The 27,664-nt window shown below is 44.1% G+C and overlaps 1 protein-coding gene across 1 annotated transcript in view; it reads right to left on the bottom strand.

Annotated features, from left to right (window-relative positions):
- The window catches only part of URB1 (URB1 ribosome biogenesis factor), an 801,240-nt gene that overhangs the window by 343,266 nt on the left and 430,310 nt on the right, over positions 1-27,664 (bottom strand). The window contains exons 22-23 of the mRNA XM_085623119.1: positions 23,046-23,901; positions 2,268-2,469 (exon numbers count right to left, since the gene is read on the bottom strand). Of these exons, the coding sequence (XP_085479245.1) occupies positions 2,268-2,469; positions 23,046-23,901 (1,058 nt within the window). The remainder of the gene's footprint in view (positions 1-2,267; positions 2,470-23,045; positions 23,902-27,664) is intronic.

The raw sequence follows: 27,664 nt of genomic DNA, 5'->3' as shown, positions 1-27,664 counted from the left end.
GTTTTCTAAGAAACTATAAATGCAAGGACACACAATAAATGAATGTATACAATCCTGAAAGCTGGTGTTAAAATCTATCCACGATCATCTACGCCTGTCTAGTCTGAATTCTTCATATTTTACAACCCTTGTGGAGTCTCCTGCCCAACCCTGGGTGTCCCAAATTGGAGTGTCATAATATACTATTTTCCACTGCTGCCATAATGTGTGCAGTTCCCCACAATTGTTGGAATACAAATAGAGCAACTAGCCAATTAAAGATAAGAATAGCCTGAGTCGTCCTCACATCTGCTGCACGCTAAGATGCGAACAAACTCTACTCAGGCAAACTCTGCCCTGTGCTCATCTGGTCTATGGTACAAGGGTAGGACTAGAGAATGGTGCAGCACCCTACTAACTGTGACTAGCTGCCAATGAATGTGCCTTCTTCTAAAAGAAAAAGGTCTACACAGAAGTCCCAAACTGATAGGGTTATAAGCAAATCTTATGTTCTCCCAAGGAAGAAACAGACCACAGACCTGGCAGGAAATAAATGTATCCATGTTATTGTATTGCATTACATCATTAATATAGCACTTATAACCCCTATGTGAGACAAGGAGTTTTGCCTACATATGAAGAACGGTACACCAAGTAGGGTGTGTGGTTGGTACTTCCAATGGCAAACAGACCCTCCTCTTACCCTGATAAACCACACGTCAAACAACGCGTTTTTTTCTATACATCAGCTATTTTATATTAAAGCTAGATATTCAATTTTAAGATATATTAATCCCCTTTAATAATCCCAAACTATCCTAGATGACGAGAACTGTTTTGTTAACGTTGACAAACCGGTAACCACTACATGTTGGCACAAGGAAAGTGGCATAAAAATACTGCCTCTGAATGAGCACATGCCCTTTTTCCTAATGAAAGCTCTATTAAAGCAATTGTTTACAGCACTGTAAATGTGGATACACACATGCCTTTCCTATCATCTACAGTGAAACTAGGAGCATTAAGAAGACACGTCAAAATATCTTATTTTTGTATATCGCAGTCTATTCTTTCTCAAATTTCTAGGCCAGCAGTTCTTGATCTTTTCACCTCTGTGTACCTTACTGGAAGGTGGGAACCCTGGCCTAAGCAATTTCGATAATTCAAACCTTATAACAATACACTAAAATATAAAACAAGTATATAGCAATCAAATAAACTAATTAAATATGTTACTTAAATCACAAACAAAAATTATACAAAAAGTCAATATTTTTATTGGGAAGCTTGGTGCGTTTCAAAAGATGAAGTGATACGCTAAACTCTAGCAGATCACTTCTTTTTTTATCCTAATGCATGATCTCTATATAGGTGCATACCATTGCTTCAGTTAAGGCCATCAATGACTGTGTTTAACAAACTTTCACTGCTCCCAGGAATTAAGCTAAGGATACCAACTTAATTTTTAGCCTCCAATTTCATATTCCATCACATTTACAGACAATTTTAACATTTCCAATTGTATATGTTGCTTTTTTATGTATGTTTTATTAATCTGTAATAAAATTATATTGAATTGTCTAAAGATTTGTAGAACCCCTAAATAGATATTGTGAACCGCAAGAATCGGTGGACCCAGGGACAGAGCCACTGTCCTAGCGGTTTGCCCTTTTCTTGCTTTTCAACATTATACAAGAGTGCTTCAAGTGCCCTTACACCGAACTTCTTACACCTAAATATATTGTTATGGAAATAGCTAATAGACAACTTAAAAATATATTTTAATAGGACTGCGTCGTTTGTACCAATCACCTTGAATTTCACTACTTGAAGTGCACTTTCAACTCAAAGCATAATTAAAATGCACCCTTCTTTTCTTGAATCATGCCAACTGAAAAAAACATGAGTGCATTTAGTACGGATAGATCGTGTTACATAAAGTAAACCATCAAAAGTATTTCTTTATATGCATTCTTTCTGCTCTCAGAAGCCCTGACCATGTATTAAGGAAATACTTTAAACTCCCTGGTAGGTCCTCCCTGCACCACTTTATTATCCACCTTCTGAATTCAAATGTAAGGTCTGAACCGAATTAGTTCTTTCAGTGAAAGAAAGGATTAATTGATTTGTTAAATGTGAAAATGTTAACAAAACATATCAGCCCCCAATGTTTTTTCTTTTATTGTTTTGATGGTATTAGAAGGTAAATCTCAACTTAAACGTGATTATGTCATGACTAAACAAATTCAGAAGACTGCATGAGACAGTAAAGGAAAAAGCAAATGTACCTTTGGTGATTTTCAGGAAGCGCCAAGATACCAGGGAGTTGGTCAATGAGAACTAACAACTGTTCTTCTTCTGCAGCTGGAATTAACTTGGAGAACACCTCCAGCTGCAGGGTAAGTTTTTCACTGTGTGGATTTGTCAGAACTACAGTCACCAATTTGTTCCAAAAGGCATCTCTTAAAACGTCTAGGGCGGCCGAGGACACTAGGAAAAAACAGAATTACCAAATCGTCATCTGTAACAGCTTGCAGTCTTTATTGGTACATCATCATCCTATAAATAGATGTTTTAGCATTTGGAAAACCAATCCTACATCCTGAAGATATTTACTCTATTACCAAAAGGTAAGATGAATTTCTCAAACGAGCCAAAGTGAACAATAAGCTCCTCCTAGGAACGTCTAAAACAGCCAATCATCTCTCCAGATGCATTGGGACAGATGTAAGCGATCTCTTGATGTGTGTCTTAAGAGTTTTTGAGGTGTGAAAAATATGCATTCTACTTGCTTGGTCGTCTAATATGTGTTGCGGTGAAGGAGTTGGACTAAACAAATCTCATTTGCTGGAGCACTAAAATATATTATCAAGATATTTGTTATGGAGGTGTGTTGATGTTTCCATTATTTAGTAAACAGTGTCATATTATTGACCCAACTCATCAACAACAATTTTATGATTTATCATTGAATTTGAGGAAAAAATATTTATGCTGGCATGCGAAAGGGAACAGTGATCCCTTAAGGAAGACAAAAGGAGATCTTGGCTCTATCCCATAAATGTATCCATCAAACAACGAATGAGACAAATTAAAAACAAAATGGGTAGAGCATGCAAACTAGTCTCCTGACAGCAAATGGTGACCCTAGCATCGCACATAATGGTCTAGACAGCAATGTAAACTCCTTGAATGTTGGAAGGTGGCTCTCGAAGGGTAACTCTAAACCCTTTACCCAGATGTGATTCAATACTAGACCTAACCATCCAGTATCCGTGCCTAAAAACATAATATTAAGCAATGCTTTAAAAGGGGGAAAGCACAAGTCTGAATGGCAATCCATTTAAATTTAATGTGTTAATTAAGTGCTTTCTCAAAACTTATTCCAGTGGTAAATCACTGGTAATGCAACAAATTATGTACGGAAACATTTGCTGAAGCTTTATCATATCAATACCCAAAGAAGACCACATCAAAGACTATGGCTCAAATTCATTTTTAACCAAGGCAACGTTTTTGCTCAGATCTTTGCCAATTGTTTAGAAAACTTCCTTACCAAACTGATTAGGATTGAGGGGACTGGCTCAACTATTTTCACTATGCCATCATAGCCTTAAAGTGCTTTTGATCGCCAATTGACAAACATCAGTATATTTGATGGAACCATCTCTATCACCCATCATTTGCATCTAAAGTTTAAGAGCCTTTTCACAATAGTTTTAGTAATAAACCTCAAATTCAAAGTATCAAGATATAAAACTAATAATTTGATGTGTTATACATATGGCTTCCTTATATTTCCGTCCCGCTCCTCCTCGGAGATACCAGGAGTACTACCCAAAATATATTATGTATCTGTGTCGTGTCAGGATAGAAGCTTAAACATCAAATCTTTCCCCTCTCTACTAGAGCAGTACACCTAAACTAGACTCTCCATGGCAAGCTGCATCCATTAAGTTTGTTGATATTCATTTACACATCAGTTAGACTACATTTCTCTAAATCAGAAATTCATAATTTATAGTGCTACAAATAAACCTGAAAATGCCCCATCTTAAACGTAAACAGTGCTTCAGGCCACATCAGTCTAGTAATATGCTATATAAATGCACAATACATTACTATAATGGTTAACTTTACTGCACTCAATCTAAATGATGCTTTCCCCTCTCATCCCAATCCCCTAAGTATGCCCCTCAAGCAAATTCTCACCTCTCCAAATTCCATTGGGCACTCAATGTGACAGCCGACTTTACAACCTTCATTTCAACAACATTTTAAAACCTTTAGGATTCATAAAAAAAAGTGCCATTCTGATCGGATTCCCCATTTGGTAACAACACCTACTGCTAGATTATTGTGGAATCACTTCTCAACTCTATTGACCTTATCAGTAGCTGCAGCACAGGTGAGGCAGCACTCTCACAGCAGGTTTCATGTTGTACCAGAATCATGTGTTTAGTACCTTCATGTGTTTTTGTCTTATAGCCTAGGATCTCAATGTATTTTTACTGTTTGTTTCTCTGGAAAGTCCTCGATAATAGCTTGTTGCCCTATGGAACTATTTAGTGGCTAATTCATCCTGACTACATAGTTTCTGCCTAATCACATCTACCCTTTTTGTTCTTTTGTGGACAAGAAGTGAATTGGTCTTCAGACTTGACAGAAGAACAAAACATTGTTGCATTCCTCTACATTTAACAGTTTAACAAAATGGGTCTTAATTTAAGCACTTATTAGTTGTAGGGTATCCATCCAGGACAGTCCGCAGAAAACAGACTTGCATACAACCAAGACCATCCACAGATCTGAAAAGGAGAGCCAGAGACTAAGGCAGAAACCGCTTCAAATATTTATCTCACTGATTCACCAAATGAAAAAGAGACATTGAGACCCAGCATGAGATCTTTGCCGAGACACCAAAGACCATAAATTGAATGCTGTCTATTGCACTCCGGTTAGATACAATCTCTTGCACAAGCAGATATTAAGTTGAACAAATGGGGCTTTTTTTGTCATCACTGGTTCTTAATAACAAGATAGACATCACCAGTGCAGTTGAAGCAAAAGTATGAATCTTATACTGCACTATTCCTTGAACTAAAGGTGGAACGAGGCAAAGTTGAACCTGCAGCAGAAGAACCCAGTTTAGCAGCAGAAGAACCCAGATTAAGAGTAGAAACTACTGATGTGATCCAAGGGCAGGATGGAGGAGCATCTTACGATGAAGGGACATGGGTGTGCCAGAGATTCTAGGTCTTGCAGACATATTATCAAATGTTTTGAACATGGCCTTACAAAGTCTATGACAACACTGATTTAAGTGTGGTCGTAAAGATACTTTTGATTACCTCAGCTTAAGTGCTGCTCTCTCTTCAGGTGACATGAAGGAGATTTTGCCCTCAGAGAGGAACAGCTTTGAGAATGAATTTTCAAACTCCACAGGGTGATCTAGATGTAGATACTTTCTCCAATCGGCAAAGGGCCATTTAATGATTAGTCTTAAGGTGTATTTTTATGTATATATAAAATCAAGGGTTTTCAATCGTAGCCAATCTAGAATATTTGTTGTCCTGAGCAAAAATTACATAATTGCAGATCAACCACCACACACATGCCACAAGGGTCACCTCCAGTACCTTTAAAAAACACAATCTGGGCCAAACCCTAGAGTATTTGCTATCCTCAGTGAGCCCATGATTGTGGCCCAAGCTCCACATACATGCCGCAAGAAGGTCAGACCTGACACTTATTTTGATTCACTTATTTAAGATGTAAAATGATGAGATACAAAAAGAGTTACAAACCTGATAAGATAATTCAGAATAAGTAAAACTTGAGGGAAACAAGGTCCACATATTGGAAAGAAAGGTTATTTTCTTAAGATGTCACTTGAATATGTCAGAGTATTTGTGGTAACAGACTGATGCTTTAGTTTGATCATACTATTTATAAGAAGACCTCGTTGGCATGCTGACGTCAGTTTCCGCGAACTGGTAATGCCGAGACCCCACCGTAAAACAGAGATACTTCCTGTGCACCTTCAGAATAGGTATGTGAAAATAGGCATCCTGTACATTAATCGAAACCATCCAATCTTCCTTCTTCAGTGCAAGCTGCCCTTGTGCAAGGGTCAGCATCTTGAACCTTCCCTATTTGAGAAACCAGTTCAAAATCCTGAGGTCACAATGCTACGACTTCACACACACAATTCGGCTGCAAGCGACCATTCTTTTTGGGAATCAAGAAATCCCGGAAACACCATCCGTACCCCACTCCTGCTCTGGATCCAACTCTACTGCGACCTTCTGAAGCAGAATCTGAAACTCCTGTTGAGGGAGCAGAAGATGTTCTTCTGAACAAAAGTCCTGTTGGGGAGGAAAAGTAGGTGAAACTCTTAGAAAGGTAAGGAGTACCCATTCTCCACAATATCCAAAACCCAAAGATCTGTTGTTACAGATCTCCATTGAGGTAGTAATAGGTCAACCATCCTCCCATTGGACAAGCATGCTCCATGATGGCAGAACTATGGCTGCTTTTCTTTGACACAGGCCAGGGAGGAAGAGGAGGAAGAAGAAGAAGGCTGATGGCCAGCTCCACTTTGTCTGCCCCTGCCCCTCCCTTTATAACTCCTGTACAGGGAATTGGAGGGCTGTTGCTGGTGGAATTGGCTCCTTCCACGAAATGATAAGTTACGGCCAAACCCCCGGAACCTGCAGAACTGCCTGTCATAGTTAGGCTGTGTAAGAAGGCCCAAAGATCTTGGCTTGGCTTTACTGTCCTTAAACTTCTCTATGGCAGAATCAGCTTCTGTACAAAACAGCCGTGAACCATCAAACAACAAATTCAACAATGTTGCTGGAACACGCGATGAGAAGCCAGATCCCTCAACCAAGCATGTCTCCTCGTGGGAACAGAAGACCCAATCTCCCTCGCAACTGAGTCTGCCGTGACCAGGCCAATTGAACTACCAGGGGGCGGGGGCGCAGCAGCATGACTGTCATTAAGCAACCCCAAAAAATGTCCCTGAAGATCAGGCAATTTTGGAACCACCCCCTTGACTGGTTCCATCAATGCATGGATGTAACGTTCAGACAGATATGAGGCATTGGTAGATTTCAGAGGCATGCTACCAGAAGAGAAAACCTTCTTTGCAGATTGCTCCAGCCTTTTACTCACTATCAGCTGGAGTTGTAGGAAAAGACCCAGAAATCGACAATGAAGAGCAGGACGCTTGTACCTCCAAGCTCTCGGGTGTAGACAAGAACGGGTCACCTGGAGCAGGCTTGTACCATTTTGCAACAGAGCTAGACACTACCACTGACAACATAGGTTTCTGCCAAATATCAAGAATAGGCTCAGTAAGGGCCTCACTAAAAGGTAAAGGCTCAATGCATGACATGGATGAATGAAGCACCTCCATCAACAAATTAAGATTTTAATTCCATAGAAGGCAAAGGCAACTCCAACATCTTTGCTGCTTTTCTAATCACTTGCCTCCTCCAAGCGTTGATAGAGGCCAGTTCAACTGAGTTATCAGCATAAATGGCAGGAATGGCGTCTGATGGTAGTGTGCCGGGAAACCTCCCAAAGAATAAGCAAGTGGGCCCACGGGGCTCCCAGGCAGACCAGATGGAGTCCCAGACCCTTGCAAAAATGCTATAGACCGCAATCAGGAAACTCAACGTATAAGACCCTGAACTTGGGAACGCTGAACACTTCTTCACCTGTGGAGGCACAACCCGAGGTGAAGGCGGAGGAAGAACTGAATCCGATACTGGCTCCGGCTCAGGACTCCCAGGAGGAGTCACCGCTCTCAAAGGTGACGCTGGAACCACTCCCAGAGACTGAGTTGGATAAATCTCACCTCTTTCTCCATGGACTCTCGTATTCGGGGACACCGACTTCAGGGACACATCTCTCAAAGAGCGACGTCAAGAACCAGGACATCGCTTCTCCTTGTGCCTCCTTTTGGACAACTTCGAAGAATGGGGACAAGTGACTCAGATCGTGGATAAGATTTCCGATACCCTCTTTTTTCCCCTTTTTGCCTTGGCCATAAACAGCATCAACTCCCTCTCCTTCAACACCTTCGGATTCATCTTCTGGCATGAACGACAGACCTCGATGTCGTGCTCTGAACTTAGACACCTAGGGCAGTCCTGCGTGTCAGTGACCGACATCTCATCTTCACATTGTCTACAGGACTTGAATTCAGACTTCCTTGGAGGCGACATTCTTGCCATACACCAACGTTGCTATTTTCGAGACAAAATGTTTCAAGACTTCCTAGTATTATTGAGAACCTAGAAAAAAAACTATGCATGTCAAAGGCGTGGGACAAAGGGAACCGACGTAAGCATGCCAATGAGAACTTCTGATGGCTCCGATTACATCAAGCGGAGTTGCATGCAAAGTCGTAGCATTGTGGCGCCCTCGTCGACTTGGGAGCGCTGTAGAAAAAGGTTTTTGTGGAATGCTGGCGCATTGGGATATTCAAAAGGTGAGGAATCCACAGGTAGATGTATCCATCAGAAATAACCTTTTACTGTGCCCACTGCATGACCTTCCTGGAATAACGCATGAATAAACAAAAAAAACGATCCGGTGCCGGCTTGGAGGGTAGGTGAGTCTGCTGATCCACAAACAACTGAATGGGCACCGCGCTACAAGGTGTCCAATAGAAACGCCGCACATGGATTGTGGCGATATCCCCTATTATGGGAGATCGATGAACCGCACTATTGAATATCTTTATCATAGTGACTACTTGTGGTAGGCAGCTACTAGCCCCACCACTGAGTGTAGATAGATTCACTTCACATAGAGTAGGTCCTGAAGAATTGCCACGGATTATTAGAACCAAGAGGCAAGAAACATGTTGACCTAAAGAGATGAGCATAGCTTGTACTGAACCTAGAAGCCAGGAAAGCTGCCACTCTACACATTTTTAGTCAAGGGGATAACCAACCTGAATAAAAGTATTATTTGGATTATCCTACTTGTTTTAACCACACACTGCACTGTATCTACACTTCACGGGCCACACCCCCCACTTCATCATACAGCAAGGAACAAAATACCTCCGACAAAGAGCACCTTGGGTATTGCAGCGCCGACCCAACGAGGAGCAGGTCCAAATGATGAAGCATGACACCTAGCTTGCTGCGTGTGTGAGGACCCTAGTTTCGACAGAACGGGATCCCTCCTGATCCCTCCACTTTTAACAGTGACTGACCTCCATACCACATTCCAGGGTATTGGTTGGTCGGCAGTCTGTTTATCTTCTAGGCATCACCGTGTTGAGGAACAGCAAATCTTCATTGCATAGATCCATACAGGGCACCTTTGCTGGACCTCGGTAAAAAGCCCCCCTGCCCCCCTGCTTTGTTGAACATTTGGTGCTCGAGGCACCACACCAGACAAATTTGTTCCAGGACCAAGCATAGATCCAATATGTGGCAGGGCCTCTGACTCTCGGACTTCAAGGATATCAACCACCTCAGTCGGCAAGTCAAACGCACTTAACTGCCATTGCTCAATCTGCATGCATGGAGATGTAGGTTGTGGAGATATGGATGAAGGACCTTGCCCTGTCCCTGAGACAAGAGGTTATCCCCAAGTGGAAGACTTATCAAAGGACAAACTATCAGATTCTTTGAGTCCCACACTCTCCTGGCCTAGTCCGGGGCAATGAGAATGACTTGCACCAGGTCTGTCTTAATCTTCAACAGATTTTTGGAACACAAAAGGTAGAAGTGGGAATGAGTACATAAACCAGAAATGCATTTCCTAACCAGAACTTTGGAGGAATGGCTGACACCGTGCAGTCTCAACCGTGGCAAAAATATTAAGTCAGTGAGTATTCATTGCTTAAAAATGCCCTACACTAACTCAGGATGAAGACGTCACTTGTCATTCCCAAGAGGATATCTGCTCAGTTTGACTACTTTGGCATTCAGAAACTCCGACAGGTGGTAGGCGAAGATATTTGCTGGTCCAGTCACCTCCAGAGATGCAGCACCTCCTGACACAGATGTTATTGTTCTCCAGGCACACAGAATTAAATTGAGATTGTGGTTTCAAGAGTCTTTTTATTCCTTGATTCTGATGAAGAAAGCCCTTTTGTCTCAAGCTGTTGATGTCACAGCAGACTTCCTCAGGGCAAGATTCTCTATCTTGAATTGCTGCGCTTGATTTCGAAAGTAAATGATTGGATGCATTATTAGTCACTGTATGTGTCTCTTTCACATATCTCGGTCCACCTAGTGTGTCGAAAGCAAGTGTTTAGACACAGGATGCAGGACTCTACCTCACCCTAAATGTTGCAGTACCACATGGTGTTTATGTTGTCCCAAGGATCTGCCTCAGCCTCCCTATTATAAATATCCAGAAGGTGTTTAGGGTCAGACTGATGCCACAAAGCTCCAGAAGATTGATATGGAGCTGACTCTCCAATCTCCACCTCTCCCAGGTAGCCCACCAACCCAGCAGTGATGCATCTATCACCACCTTGAACTCTGGGAGCGCCCATCCCTATGTCAGTTTGGCATCTCCAACAACAGATCCTGCGCCATCTCTCGACATCTGAATGGAGTCAGAGGCATCCCAGGGGCACGTCCCAATAGGGTCTGTGGTTGCACTGTAGGGCTCGCATAAACCCCCTGTTAGGATGAGATTGAGAAGGATGCATGAGGCCAGGAGACCAAGAAGTTTAGGAGCTATTATCACAACACTAAGAGTGATCCAGAAACACTGGGATCATATCCTTAATATCCTTGACTCGCTGCAGAGGTGGAAAGTCCTTGAATGCCACATTGTCCACAATTGCTGCAATGAATGGAAGGTCATGAAAGATGTTCAGGTGAGACTTAGGCTCATTGATGGTGAAACCCAACTGCTGAGATGGAAAAGTCCTCTACATGGTAATCAATGTGCACCCCTGCCCTGAGTGACCAACTGTACTGATGTCTGGATCCCGTATGCCCGATCATGTGTGTGTGGTCCATGACATAGGCATATCTCATGGTTTGCAGTTTTGGTGGACCAGGAGGAGAACCCAAAGAGCTTCCCTCATAGTGGTGGAAGGATTTAAGCAGCAAGAGCGCGGTAGTGGCAGCATACGGTGTAGTGATAAGTAGGAGTGAACAGGTTCTTTTAACCTGTGTCGCTGGAGTGAGTCCTACAGGCTCACTCCTTTTTTAAGTTCTGCTGCTGTGTCCTCAACTCACATTCAGCCTATATTGGTTAGGTGAGAAGTGCTGGGTGTATGTGTGCCTGGCAAGGGTACAATACAAGGATAATGCAGTACTGAACATTGCATGCATAGTAAATGCATGTGCTAGGATTATATGTGCCTATGAGTTGTACAGTACCTAAAAGATGGCCGAGTGTGCCCAGAGTGTGTGGTGAGGAATAGTTGAAAGGCATTATAGCACAATCTGTAAAACCCATCTGTCTGGTGTAATAAATCGTGATAAACTTAAGATCCAAACAAAGGAGACCTTGCTGGATCCAGAGGGTTGAGAGGGACCTTCGTGAGTGAAGGGGATACGTCCTCCCAGATAAATCAGTTTAACCAACAAGTATCCCACCAAGGATCATGGGGGTGGTCCTTTCCAATACAGTATTGGAAAGGACCACCCCCATGATCCTTGGTGGGATACTTGTTGGTTAAACTGGCGTGATAAATCCCCAGCCAGAGAATAAATATGGCATCCTTCCTGTCCCTGCTAGTTGGAGTGGTTTCTGCCAGTGACATGGCCTGAGGTACAGGTCGAGAGGGCTGTCCTTGTCTGTAAGCTAGCCCCCTTTAAAAGCCTCTGAAGTTTCTGTATTGGTGGGGCAAAAGTGTCGCTGGCGTCAGTAGTCCCAATACATGCCAGGACTGACTGCTGTAGAAAAGACTGCTGTGCGATATATATCATAGCCTTGTGCAGTAGCAGACGGTGACCCCGTATGCCAGGAGGCGTTATGTACCTATAAATGGGACAATATGTAAAGGGTGCAGTGCAAGTATGTTAAATGCATATACTGGATGCATGTGTGCCTATACTGATTTGCATATGGCTGGGTCCAAACTGGGGTGGCATATTGAGCAAAAGAACAATTGATTAAACCCAGATCTGTGACTGGATTGAGTGGGTGAAAAGTTTCAGCACTCCATCCATCATCTTGTTCTGTTTGCTATGTTCATACTAAGTGACCAGGCGTATGCCTTGATGTGGGTCACTTGCTCACTGTGCCACTGGATTCAAGCTAGCCTGGCTGATGAGGGGTAATACCACAAAACCAGTTTCAGGAAGCTTGTTTACTGTCCAGAGAGGACCTGGCCTGACAGTTCGGGCTGGACTGTTCCCATGAGGCACAGGGTCAAGACTGATTTGCATATGGCTAGGTCCAAACTGGGGTAGCATAGTGAGCAAGAGAACAATGGGTTTAACCCAGATCTGTGACTGGGGGTAAGTGGTTGAAAAGTTTAAGCACTCCGTCCATCAGCTTGTTGTGTTTGCTAAGTTTGTCCTAAGTGACCAAGGGTATGCCCAGTCGTCGGACCCTTGCTCGCCGTGCCACTGGATTCAAGCTTTCCTGGCTGATGAGGGGTAATACCCCGAAACCGGTCCCAGGATGCTTGTTTCCGGTCCAGTGAGGACCTGGCCTGACAGGTCTGGCTGGACTTTTCCCATGAGGCATAGGGTCAAGACTGATTTGCATATGGCTGGGTCCAAACTGGGGTGGCACAGTGAGCAAAAGAACGATCAGTGACTGGGGGTGAGGGGTTGAAAAGTTTCAGCACTCCATCCATCATCTTGGTGTGTTTCCTATGAGTGGTACAGCACATAAAACATACTGTTGTGGGCAGGCTGTGCATGTTAAATGAGTATGCTGGATGTATGTGTATGGGTGTATACAGTATATGAAGGATACAGTACTGTGCAGTGCATGTATGCTTTATACATGTACTCTGTGTAGGTGTGCCTGTGAATGGTACAATACATGGAGGGCCCTGGGAGTCCATTTTGGGAGACCCAGGTCTGCATGGTGAAACAGGGAGAAGAGGGAGTGAGATCTCCTCAGACTGATTTGTGTATTGCTCCATTCCTGTAAGTAGGGAGGGGAAGACCAGGCTTGCCCTGTACACTTCAAAGGGTGCTATTTGATTCAGTAAAAGGTCACAAGGAAAGGGTCTGGGCACATCTTAGGAAGGAGACAGGGCTGATTGGCAAATTATAAAGAGTGGGGCTTGGGGCCTTAGGTTAATCTTTTAAGCACATATCACTGCGACTGACATCTAGGTATGAACTCTAGTCACTCCCATGGCCTTGGTTGTGGGACTATCAGCTTTGGAGACACTACTGCTGTGATAGACTGCTTTTTGAAGAGGAAGTGGGAGCAGAGGACACTTCGAAATAGGCAGAGCACAAACATAAAACTTTAAAGACTCAGATCCTAAATCACATTTAGTGTCTGGATATTGACTATCAGAAGGGGAGTTTGATATCCCAAACGTTGTCATATGTCAAGCAGCCAGATGAGCTGTGTGAGGAGGGGAAGCCCTGAAAGACTTCTGCCTGTGACCAGGACTTGGGGCCAAGGCCTGCTAATGTCGTTGCTGAGTGAGAGGACATCACTAAGGGAATCTAAGACCACCTGCCCTGGAGCTTGGAGCACTAGCGCCTGCCTGATCTGGATGACCAATGTGCCCTGTAAGGAACAGGAAAGCTTTGGAAGAAGCGAGGCACAGTGGAGAGTGCTGTCAAGTGGACTCCAGGTGTGAAGCATGAGGAAACTACTTCTGCACTGATCAGATCGTTGCCCATGTCCTGGACAAAGTCGGCGACCCCTGTACCCAGGAAAGGCCACTGTTAAAGATTTCACCTTACTGATCGGGCAGAAGCCCGTATGCTGTGAGATGCATATACCAGAAGGCGGTCACGGGAAACAGAGTACTCCAACCTGATGGGCCATTGTACACAAGATAAGTGAGCATGCCACTGGAGCACTTGCGCACCCACATCCAGGCCTGGGTCCCAAGACTAACGATGTTAGGAGTTGGTCTGTCATTCGGAGGTGGTCTACGACGGACTGCAGCAAGACATCCTTTAGCAGCCAATCATTGAGGGACCAAAATCTGTGTACTCCTAACCTCCGAAAAAGGGCAGCGAAAACCACAATCACTTTCCTGAACACCCAAATGGCTGATGTAAGGCCTTAGGGGAGCACAGTGAATAGGAAATCTTCTAGACCAACTTGAAGCATAGTTAACACCTATGTGACTGCAGGACAGGAATAAGGAAATAGTGTCTTGCATTTTCAAGGACACCATCCAATCTCCTGGGTCCCCATCTGACAGTATCTGGGCCACAGTGACCATTTTGAACATGTCCTTCGTCAGAAAGGTGTTTAATGGGCAGAGGTCCAAAATAGGTCTAATAGTGTCATTCTTCAGGATGAGGAAGTGACATGAATCAAACACAATGAGATGATGGACGGAGAGCTGAAACTTTTCAGACATTCACACCCAGTCACCGATCTGGATTGAATCCATCATCATACTTTAGCTCACTTCGTCACCCCAGTTCAGACACAGTTATATGGAAATCAGTCTTGACCCGGTGCCTCGTGGCAACAGTCCAGTCCAGCCCGAACTGCGGAGCAAGGTCTTCCCTGGCCCGGAAACAAGCATCCTGGATCCAGTTTCGGGGTAACACCCTCATCAGCCAGGCTAGCTTGAATCCAGTGTCAAAGTGAGCAAGGGACCCACGTCTGGGCATACCCTACCAACTTAGGGCAAACAAAGCAAACACAAGGAGATGATGGACGGAGCACTAGATGTACGAGTTACTTACCTTCGGTAACGATATATCTGGTAGAAACGTTGTCTAGCCGCAGATTCCTTAACTGAGAATATCCCAAGGAGTCAGACTAGATCCGGAAAAAACTTTGCAGCAGCAACTCTGCGCCCCGGGGGATGGCACCACACCACCCCGCCCTGACATCGTCCACGTACGTGACGTCAGCAAGGTCATATAAGTCCCTACCGGCGCGCTGACGTCAGTTTTCTTCGAAACAACGCGGAGCCACCAATAAAAAAAACAACAACAAAAACTGAGAAAGTATGGGAACAGTGTGCGATGGATGAAAATCCGTGAATAAATAAGGAGGATGGTGCTGACACCATCGTAAAAGACAGAATTAGACACTACCTACATATAGGTGAAAGAGCTGTGACCCTCGCGAGCTAAGCGAAGACCCTTCCCTAGTATAAGGAAGGGAAGAACAACTCAACAGAAAGAAACAGACTGTTGGTAGCATGCAGAATAACAGACAAAAATAGACTGTCAGTACCATGCACAACCGTGCCGTCCAGCAAGAACGGAGCACAGAGAGAACAACAGTCCACCAAATGAAAAAGTCTGGCACTGCCCCTGTAGTAACGGAGGTCTGAAACAGAGCCGAACAGAGCCCCAAAGAAGACTACCATAGAGGAGCACAGAACCCTGAGCCAACAGAGAAGGCGGAAGAAAGCAGGAGAAGAAGAAAAGGAAGAGGAATCTCCTGGTGAAGGACAATCGAAAAGGCCTCATTCTACAAATAAGAAACCTTTGAGAGGGAGGCAACAGTGGAATTGTGACATGAACCCCAGAGAGGGAGTCAGTGGTATTATGGCAAGTCTCAAAGGGACGCAACAATGTAAGCACCTATGAGAGAAAAAAACAATGCCAACTTTAACAGGGGGGCCAGTGGAGAACGCCCCTTGGCAAGGCCCTCGCAGAACGGGGAGGCTGGGTGGGCATTAAGGAATCTGCGGCTAGACAACGTCTCTACCAGATACATCGTTACTGAAGATAAGTAACTCGTACATCTGATAGAGACATCTAGCCTCAGATTTCTTAACTTAGAATAAATACCACAGCCATACCCCAAAGGGGAGGTGGGTCTGCGACAGATTAACAGACAGCGCCAAGCATCCGATCCGGCAACAGAGTGACGGATAAATGGGGGAGGCTGTGGCGAAACAGCCCGACAGCAACCCAAGCAGCTCGGAAGAGCAGAAATACCGGGATTGCAGATATCCTAAAAATGTCAGAATGGCGCTACACCATACCCATATTAAAAAGGGGGCAGGTAGAATGGCCTGAGCCATATACTAGAGCAAAGAAAGAGAGAAAGGAAGAAGGACCACTCTCCGCTGAATGGAGCACAATCAGGTCACCGACTCAAGTTCAAAAGAACCAGAAGAGATGCAACCAGAGCCTAACAGACTAGCCCATAGAAGGAAGGCTGAAGGAGCAGGTGCCAAAAGCCCAAAAGCAAGAGCTAGAACCTGAGCAATGCAATTGGAATAGGCGGCGGGACAAGAAACACGCCAAGTGGACACCCAATCCCAAAAAGAGGAAATAGGGGTAAATTTAGTTTAACCCGCTGAAGCAGGTAGAAACACGCAGCAGGCAAACGGCCACAGAGACCTCAAAGTGACTTATACAAAAAGCTTAAGAGTGCCCAACCGAGCAGTATGAAGACAAAGCGAGAAACAACCCTCAATATAGACTTGCAAGCAGTCGTCTTTGACGACTGCCATCATAAGAGCTGTCCCGCAGGCGTAGCGTTAACAATTGGAAAAAGCCTCAGAATCCGAGACCAAACACTCCAGAAAAGGCACGTACGGTGTGGGAGCATTTGTCAAATTGGGAAATCACCCCAGTAAGCAGAAGCAAGGAGGAAACTTGCAACAACTCAGAAAAGCTCCCCCACATATCGCAGCCCCGAAAAGAGGTGGCGATGTAGGAAGAGGAATACCAAAGCAACCTGCACATATACATAAATGAATAAACATATAAATATGTAGAGACAGAACAAGCCAGGAGCATGAACATGTCCAAACCGGAGCATACCTAGTACAGTAAGGGCAGGTAGGAGCCGTTTTTGAAGAGGAGAGCCAGAAACCTCCCAAGGAGGTGTAACAGGCAGGATGACCATGGCGCAAGAAGATGGCACCAGTGAAAAACATAGGACGCCGTACAACGGATCACCAAGCGACGCATGGAGCCCACAGGATCTCCAGGCGCAGGTGAGATAAGCAAAGTTATATAATAGCATACCAGTACCCCACATGGAGTATGCATACCCAAACAATGGGCAACACCTCTTAGGGCAATAAGCCAAGCCAAAAGAGCGCAGTAACGAACCGAACCCATGAACATGAGTTCCGAGCTGTATGAAATTACCGAGCTGAGCCACCGGCTCAATACCACATGGTGGGCGAGAAGATTGCGCCAAACTCCCTCCCGAGGCCTCTGGAGAAGAGACCATAATTCTACGCCGACACGGCGCCGAAGCGACGCAAGTGGGCGCCAACCACGCGATATTAGACGCCGACTCGGCTACGTCCGGCGTCGACTCGGCACCATCCGGCGCCGAGACTATGATAAGCTCCCCTTCTGAGGGTAGTTGAATCACTGGTAATTCCTTCTCAGCATGGATTTATCCCGGGTAAAGGGACAACTCAACATACTAGACAAGTAATTACGGCATTTGATGCAGCAAGCATTTTAGAAGACCCCATGGCAGCCCTGTTCCTAGATGCCGAGAAGGCATTCGACAGGGTTTCGTGGAGGTATATGTGGGAAGCTCTGAGATGGAATGGTATAGGGGTAGGATTTATTAAAGCTCTACAGACCCTATATATAAACCCGACGGCCAAGATAAGAGTTAATAGAGGACAAACATCCGCAGTCTATATCCAGAGAGGAACAAGGCAGGGTTGCCCCTCTTCGCCCTTACTTTTTGCTCTTTATCTAGATCCCTATATACGAAAGCTGGAAAGAAATGTTCTGATTCCACCGCTAATATTAAACGGTTGTAGACTTAAAACGCTAGCATACGCTGACGACGTGGCCGTCCTGACGACAAACCCCTCGGACGCTATCAGGGTAATCGAAGAAGAAGCTGTGCGATTTGGGCAGTTCTCAGGATATAGCCTGAACAAAGAGAAAACTCAGATAGTTAAAAATCAGTGGGTAATGTGTAATGATGATAGAGTGGTGGGAGTGGCAAACTATCTGGGGGTCCAGATTACAGCGGAAGTAGATAAGATCGTTAAAATCAATATAGCACCTTTGACAGCTCAAGTTAAAAAGGAGCTGGAAAAAATGAATAACCTGCACTTGTCATTGGTAGGCTGTACAAACATCATTAAGATGTTGGTTTTACCTAAATTTTTATATTTTTTCAGGGCTATACCCTTGTTGTTTGAAGCCAACTGGTTTAAGGGCCTAGAGGCCATATGTAGTAGGTTTATCTGGGCACATGGTAAGACCCGGAGGGCCTATAGGTTTATGACACTGCCTAGGGAAAAGGGGGGATGGGGAGCACCAGATTTTCGTTTATATTACATGGCAACTGTTTTGCAATATATACAAGGATTAATTGGGGGGAATATTGATGATGTAAGAATGCATAAGATGTCTACTGAGATTTATGCAGTTGTGTTAGGGGCAAATACCTACAACTGTTTTTTAAAATGCATAGATTCTAGCTATTTTAAGAGAACCAGGTTTAAAACTGTTAAGGCGGCTGTTGTGGTATGGAATGCTTTCTTAAAAAAAGTCAAGTTGGGGAGGTATAACAGATATGTGTCCATATGCAATAACAGATCACTCCCAGCGGAGATATTTGCTGATCAGATAATGGCGGAGTGGGCAACAAGGGGGATTACGCAAATAGGAGACTTGATCTCTAAGGATGGTTTTATGCAATTCTCAGATCTGCGAGCTCTATATAACTTAGATAACAGGGGTTTTTTCAAGTATTTACAGATTAGAAGTTTTTTCAGAAACAAAGTGGGAGGTCCTGCAGGCTTCACCAAGATAGAAATAATGGAGAAAATCAAGCTGATGGGGGACTGTACGATAAGATCGTTTTATGCAATATTGTTGAAAGAAAATCAGGATGATTTAGAGAAATTTAGTACAAAATGGGTAGATAAAATAGGAGTTAAAAGTAATTTGTTTTTGGAATCTCTGAATTATGGACGCACAATATTAAGCTCAGCCCCTTTGCAGTCTCAGCACTATAAAACATTATATTTTCTCTATTTTACGCCAGCAAGGATAGCAAGATGGGGTGGGACTGTAGGAATTAACTGCCCTCGATGTGATGCGTTAGAGGCAGATAGCATACATATCTTTGCAACATGTCCCCAACTTCAAATTTTGATTAAAGAGATAGAGGGGTTCCTTGCAAGGTCCTTGGGTATAGGGATCTCTCTCTCACCATCTTGGATTATGTTAGGAGTGGCAGAAGGAGAGCAGGAGCATGCAGAATTCCTGTTTGCTATAATGGCCGTTTACAGATTGACAATAGCTAGGGCTTGGTTGGATAAAAATCCCCCAAAATTTCAAACTTGGTTGTCAAATACGTTGTATGTACATAATATGGAGGAAAATATTTCTGTTCGGAAAGGAAGGAGAGGAAGATGTTTGGGGAGAAGGACTTGGGAGCCATTAAGTAAATGGAAGGAGAGACAAAAGTCCCGCACTGCTTAAACAAAGTATTGAAATAACTTGGTGGAAGTGCTGGAATTTATATAATAGAAATTATTGAAAGTATTGCAACTATTAATGGGTACTCAATGTAAGTTAAAACTGTGCTTATATTTGTTGTTATTTTTCTTTGTTTTTGAGAGAAAATAAAAAATATATTTAAAAAAAAAAAAAAAAAAGGAAGGAGCAGACGCCGGAGCCGGCGAGGCAGGCTTTCGGCGCTGGCCCGGCGCCGACTCCACCTTGTACATGCTAGGCTCCGACTCCGGGGAAAGGAGTGGGGGCGGAGCCGAGCCTCCGACTCCGGATCCGGACAGGCGGCTGCCTGCCCAGCCCGGGGCATATGAACAGGCTCCGACTCCGGAGAAAGCAATGGAGGCGGAGTCAAGGAGGCGAGCCCCCGGCGCCGACCCCGGCTCCGGACAGGCGACCGCCTGCCCGGCCCAGGGCATATAAACAGGCTCAGACTCCAGAGAAAGCAATGGAGGCGGAGGCGAGGAGGTGAGCCCCCTGAGCCGGTACAGCACCGAACCCGGCTCCGGACAGGCGACCGCCTGACCGGGAGCCTGAGGTGTGCTCAGAGCAGGGCTATGAGCACCGGCAACCACCTGCGGTGCCGCAGGAAACCCAGAGGGGCTATGCGGCGCAGCTGAGGCGCTGTGGGTCGTAGAGGGGGCCCCAACTGGGCCACGCCCTAACGGTGCCACATCTTCGACATCCCTGGGGGGGTAGAGGCTTAAATGGCGCCAAGGGCGAGCACACCGGAGAGTCCGTTGGAGAGCCCACAAGAAGCGGAGGCCCCGAGGACGCCCCAAGGATGGGAGAGGGCCCAAGAGAGGTCTGCAAAGCTGCAGCATATGCCTCCATTTGGGCCTGAGTTGCCCCCACACCCGGAAAGGGCGGGTAGGGCGACTGCTGGGAGTGCACGTCCGGGACGTTCTGGGAACCAGAGTTCCTGACAACAGAAGAAGAAGGGGAGGTCGAAGACCTTGGCGGCAAGCGCCTCGACTTACCAAGTGGCGAACGGCGGCCCCGGACCCCGGAGGCCGAACGACGGCGGTAGGGACCTGCTGTTGTAAAAGCTGGGGAGGGTGGGGGGGGGCGAGACGACTCCGACCTGGACAACCACGCCGAGAGAAGCTTGCGCCGACACTTGGGCTTCAGGTGTTGCATACAAATAAGATGCGGGTCCGTGGCGGACATCTGTCGCGAACGGAAATTACAAGTTTTAAAGCCCGAAGGCATCGCACACTGATCCCCGACGCGAAACGTTGACAAGGCCTGAAAACAAGCCAGAGGAACCGCTCACTTCGGATCCGCGTTGCACGCGGAAAAGAAGGAAAACTGACGTCAGCGCGCCGGGATGGACTTATATGACCTCGCTGACGTCACGTACGTGGACGACGTCAGGGCGGGGTCGTGTGGCGCCATCCCCCGGTGCTGCTGCAAAGTTTTTCCGGATCCAGTCTGACGCCTGGGGATATTCTAAGTTAAGGAATCTGCGGCTAGATGTCTCTATCAGACACTCACCCCCCAGTCACAGATCTGGGTTGAATCCATCATCATTCTTCACCTCACTTCGCCACCCCAGTTCAGACCCAGCTATATGCAAATCAGTCTCGACCCTGTGCCTCATGGTAACAGTCCAGCCCAAACTGCGAAGCAAGTTCTTCCCTGGACCGGAAACAAGCATCCTGGGACCGGTTTCGGGGTAACACCCCTCATCAGCCAGGCTAGCTTGAATCCAGTGGCAAAGTGAGCAAGGGACCCACGTCTGGGCATACCCTGCCAAGCCAGGTCCTTCCTGGACTGGAAAAAAGCATCCTAGGACTGGCTTCGGGGCATCACCCCATATCAGCCAGGCTAGCTTGAAACCAGTAGCACGGTGAGCCCGGGACCCACATCTGGGCATACCCGGTACACTTAGGGTGAGAAAGCAAAAGACACACAGATGATGGACATTATGCAGAGCAAATCAAACATTCACCCCCCAGTCAAGAGATGTGCTAAATCCATGGTTCTTTTGATCACCATGACACCCCAGTTTAGACCCAGCCATATGCAAACGAGTCTTTATCCTGTGCCTTATGGGAACAGTCCAGCCCGAACTGCCAAGGTTCTCCCTGGACCGAAAAGAAGCGTCCTGGGACCGGCTTCAGGGCAACACCCCTCATCAGCCAGGAAGATGAGTGACATACTTCTGTCTTTTCACTAGACTTAATTCAACTCGGACTTACTAAAAGACTTTGAGCAGGAAGGGGACTTTTTGTGGAAGCCACCTTGTGAGCTGCACTTTGACTTGAGTGGGATCAAGACCTGTACTTAGCTTGTGACCACTTATGTTTGGTGATGCGGAATTTCACTTCCAGGTCCTGAATCGCCTCTGGGTGTTTCAGGGCACACTTGCCAGATGACTAAAGAGTTGTGACCAAAGTCCAAGTATCACCAGCATGGCTCATGCAGGTGCCTGGCTCACATCTGCTTCCTGCAGTCTCTGCAGGCTTGAATCCTGTCATTTTTGGTGAAGACACAGTTGCCTTGTACACAATAAAAAGTTTTTTGGAATCATCAGAAGAACTAAGAAGTTAAGAGTGGAGCTCAGGATCCATGTTGAAGAGCGCGAAAAGAAAGAAACAGACATCAGTGTGCAATGGAGGGGCTTATATACGGCTCCTCTGTTTATATATGCATTGCTTTCAAACTCAAATGCTAAAAAAAGTATTTACAACAATGAAGATAAATGTGAACTAGACCAATAAAATCCAAACACGCAATACAACACAGTGTGGCCCAAATGCCACATGCTTCTCTGTGGATCACTAATTCTGCTACCAACCAAATGTTTTGAATACTGTTTTCTTATTTGCATTTTACTTGCATATTCTTGTACTCTGTTATTGTATGCAATAAATACATTTTGGAGGAAAAAACCATACAGCTCTGCTCTGCCACTTATGGGGCGATACGGGCTAAGCGCAGGCCCACATGGTGCCACCTACCGCAATGTGAGAGCATTGCAAAAAATTTCTCCAGATCCAATTTGGTGCCTGGAGAGATTTTTAAGGTGAGGAAATGTGAGGCTAAAAGTATCCGTCAGAAATATTATTTCAATGCAGTTGCTTGATAAAGAAAAAACTGTAAAGGTTTGGCAAAGCACAGGCACATTCCTGTCAAGGATAAACCTGGGCAGAAGTGTAATGTCTGTCGATCTCCTTGATATAAGATCTCCGCATTGCAATTTCCTAACAAAACTCCATTAGAAGTTGCAAAATCTTTTGGGCGACAAAATCATTCTTTCAATTATTCTTTTGGGAATGACAAAATTCATACTTCTAGATTATGTGTGATTTTTTCATAAATAACTAATCAGATTCTGGTTTCATGTTACTTCATATTAATGGGCTGTCCACATTTGTAGGGATGTTGCCTTGAATGTAGAATCAGACCCAAATATAACTCAATAGGTAATCAATGAGAAGATTATGCAGGCTTTAGTTACAAAATAAATCGCAATCCAGTTACCTTGTAGTGGTCGGGAAAAACTGTACTGCTCTCTGCATTGCAGATAAATGTCAATTAGAGGTAGGTAGGCATCCATGTATTTCCTCAGGTGTTTAACTTGTCCAGTTTTCAAACACCAAAGCTCAAACTGGAAGAGGTGAGTTCTACTATGGTGGACCAGCAATGCTCCAATGGAAAGGCAGGTTTCAGTCATCCGGCCCAAGCAGTACATGAGAACATCCACTGAAACTGCATGTGTAAATACTGGTTCTGTTTTCAGGGCATGCAAAAGAACCTTTGCCAGTTCCTCACTGGAAGATGTGGACAGCAAAATTCCCAACCCTTTAATATGTTCTGTAGATATTACCATTTCTCCTTTTGTTGGCTGCCTTCGGTTGCTTTCTGTGAGTAACTGCACCAGAGCCTCGCCATAAAAACTTAAATGCTTTTCTTTAGTGGTCTCATTCTTGGACCTCTCGATAGTAAGGCAATCTTCTGGAAGTTGTAGCATAGCCAGAGTCACCTCTTTTAGCATGGGTGAGTCAAGATACTGATTTAACTCTTGTAAAGCCACTAGCGACTGAGACATTTTGTCAGGCATTTTATCGCAGTCAGATAGTCTACTCTTGAGTTCTTTTAAGATGCACTGGGTGACAACTTGAAAATATTTGGATAACGTGGTAAGACAATTGATGTTTTCCAGCATCGGAGCACTTAACTTCAGCAGATTAATGATACCACTGTTGACATGGCCTGAAAGGAGCTTTACAGTGACAGGGTTCAAATTATGTTGAGGAATAGTCTGATGTTCTAAAGCCAGGAACCAGTTTTCCAACACTGGATGTTTCAAAGTTGCTGTAAGTATATCTTGCAATACCTGTAAAGCATAAGGAAAAAAATTAAACCAGTAAGTAGCAATGTGCATTTTAATCATAGTTCCAAACACTGAAAACTAGTTTGTTTTCAAGAAGAACGTCAGCCATTTTGAACCAGCATTACCAAAGACACTTTGTAAACCAGGGGAGAAGGTAACAAATGGACAGGAAAGCTTGTCAATCTTGGGCATAGGGCAGATCCAAAGACCACTTTAAGTGTATGTTATAGTATTGGCTAAAATACTGCATTATCCAATGATGAAATAAGACTTATTTTATGATCTTGTGGGATTCTCTACACATCTATGTATTGCGCCACCAGTGGTAGAGATGGATGGAACGGGCCTATGTACATTGTGTATTGGGGCAACAGAGTCAAGATCATCTGCAACTATCAAGTGGGTTCCCCTGTCCTTCCCAGGCATCAACTGGGGGATGTCTGCGGAATAAATACATTACTATGCCCGTCATCCAGAATAAGCCTAAAGTGTAAGAAAGAAAGACAGAAGTGAAATAAAAATGATCTGTGTTCCACAAGTAGACCATAGTAAACACATTCATCGACAACTTCAGTTATGCAGAGTAAAGAAAGCTTTGTCATTGCCTCAACACTAGAATAATGCTAAACTAGAATATTCAAAACCATCACATATAAGGAATGATGTTGCAGTCGGTGACCAGTCTGCCCATTGCACCATATTATTCCCAACACAACCACCATCACATGCGTATTGAGGATTACTATTGGGTCCTTGCACCATATTATTCCCAACACAACCACCATCACATGCGTATTGTGGCTTAGTATTGGGTCCTTGTTACTGCAACTAATACTATAACTATTGGTATTACTATTCATATTACTGCAACTATAACTACTGTTATTGGGTTTGGTATCGATTTCACAAATTATAGAAGTATTGTGACTTAGCCTTTCATAATGATGTTACTATAATTAATACTATTAGGTTCTGCATGTATGTATATATGTATGTATGTGGTATTTCCATAGCACCAACCTAGCCAAAAGGCAGCAGAGAGCTGTATATGGTCAAAGACAAGCATGAAGTCAATGAGTGATCGGAGTGGGGGCTGGTTTGTGGACCCTTAATGCATTGTGATGCAGTGTTCTTTAAAGAGGTGCATCTTTGACTGTCTCCTAAATTATAGCAGCATTTGGGTTGTTCTGATGGATGTGGGGATGTTATTCAAGGGAGTGAGTACAGATGGAAAAGGCCTGCTGCCTTGTTTTTTTTAAAAACGTTTTACACTTCTTAGTCTGTAGTCTGATGATGTCCTGGCTGTGGGTGTGCTGAGAACCACCAGAGATGGTGAGCATGTCCGCAAGCTGGCTTGGTTCGAGCCAGCATAGAGAGTCAATGGAATTCCATCACGTTTGGTGGGATGTGACCATCACCCCCATTTAGGGGGTTAATACTATCCAGATGCAAGTATGAGGGCATAAACAGCAATTCTGAAGACGCTTTCTGGAAGAAACATTTTCCTTGTCTTTAGAAGAGAAAGCTAGCAACAGATCATCTTTGCATTTTAGCAATGTGTTCCTCGAAAGTGAGTTTTGTGTTCAAGGTGAACCCACGTGACTTTGCATTCAGTAAAAGAGCAGAGGAGACTTTCAAGTATAGTTTGTACAATAGGTGAATACAGATGCGGTTATCTGTGAGTAGAGCACCAGGCAGCTCCATGTAGAGGCTGAAGATGATAGGGGACAATATAGAACCCTGGGGGGACTCCACAGATAAGGATCTTTTGGGATCTGGAAGTACATATGGGAACTAACTGGTGTGGTAGAAGGAAACCCAATGAAGGACCTTATAAGTGAATTCCATTCAAGACTCCAGGGTGAGTATGAGAGCGGGATGGTTCACTATGTTGAAGGCAACTGTGTGCCATCAAAAATGATATTAGTATCACATTTCCTATTGGTAGCACAATTACTTTAAATATTATTACTGCTATTGTGTTTTCATATTGCTATCACAAATACTTGTAGTATTGCAATTATTATTGGTCCTGTAGTTTTAACAATAATACTCCTAGTATTTAGTATTGATATAACTATTAGTGCTGCTAGTGTGTCTAAAACGGGTGTCACAAACATTCCTGGTATTACTTTTTTCTGCTATTATTATTATAATGCTTGCTATTGCTAACTAGATAACTACAAGTTATAATTGACAATGATAAGATGAAAACTTGTCCCAACCCCACTCGGAACCCCCAGAAAACAAACTGACTGTGATCCTAAACCTGTAATACAAAAATAACTTCAATATTTTTTTAAGGGGTTTCTTTTCCACCCATAAAGGTTGAATCATTTGTCTCCTCTAATGCCAAGTGGCTAACTGAAACCAATTTTCTGGTCTTAGCACCCAAGATTTAACAGGTCTACTGGGGGACATGGGAACCCATTTCAGAACCAGTTCAAAAGTAGGCCTGGTAAAACTTTATTGAGCAACCCTCTTGGTTTTGGGGTTTTAGAATTATATTGAAGTACTCATTTTTAGCAAGGGGGTATGTGAAATTAGAATTTATAATTGTGAAGTTGAAAATGTCAACCAACACCATGCAAACTTGAAGGTATATGGATAAGGTTATTTGGTAACAGATCTACAGCTCAAAGAACAGACACAAACTTTCACTTGCAAGTAAGCATTATGAAAACTTATTATCATGTATAAATAACGCTTTCATAGATGTTATTATAACCCTTCTCAAATACTGTATGTTATCATCCACTGCAAAAAATTAAAAGAAGAGTGAACTCGCTGAGGATGTGAATCTTTCAGGTTAAGCATAACTTACTGCAACTGGTGCTCCAGCCATCAAGTAATCTCTACCACTTCTAAAAAATGAAAATTCTCTTTTTGTCTTATTTGAAACACATCAAAATCTAGTGCCTTATGCACGCACACTGGTAGCTTTAGGTGGATAAAAAGTGAAACGATGTCCTAAGACCCCTTTTTTGATTGGGAGCCATTTGGATCTATTATACGATTTGTGCTTTTACCCGTGCAAAACAGACCAGCCTTCAGAGCACTGTATTTATTTAATATTTCAGTTGTTTAAAGAGCAGGTAATATTCTGGTCCAGGAAGCACAATCTAAAATAACAGTCTTTGTAATTTATAGGGAAACACACGTCCCCTGTGAAGTAGAAAGGTCTCCACAATAATGGTTTAAGCAGTAAAGACCCCAATGAAACTGAGCCCAAGAGTAGACTTTCAAACTGTTCAGAGACCTCAGGAGGCTGGATGAGAGACTGAGACAAAGAAAAGTCTGTGTGAAAAAGAAAGAAGGAGAATGAGAGGACAGCTAGAGAAAAAGGGCTTGTTTTAGAGTCTGACAGACAAGTTATTCCTTCACAAACCGGACAGCTATCTTGTCCCCATTAGTACAAGTGCATTATATCCTATGGTGCTTGTAATAAGGCAGATGGAAGTCTGTCAGGCTTGTGACATAGTAAGCTGTCCACTATAATCTAAAGTAGGCCAATAGCCTTGGGTATGGAGAGATACAGACATGAACACAGAGAATCACAGCGTCCTGGGGAGCATCAGCAAATGGAGTGTACGACACAGAAATAGACAGGATGAAGAAGCATATCAAAAATAGAGAGAGACCAACGTAAATAGAGAGACAAAAGGAGCAAAAAAGATGCTGACACACATGTTGACCACAATGAGAGTACGCAAAATTAAGAGTAAGAGAGAAAGAAAAAAAAAGAGAAGGAGAAAACATGAAGCAT

The sequence above is a fragment of the Triturus cristatus genome, chromosome 8, assembly GCF_964204655.1.
Source record: "Triturus cristatus chromosome 8, aTriCri1.1, whole genome shotgun sequence".
NCBI lineage: Eukaryota > Metazoa > Chordata > Amphibia > Caudata > Salamandridae > Triturus > Triturus cristatus.
This window is presented reverse-complemented; position numbering and strand designations above follow the sequence as displayed.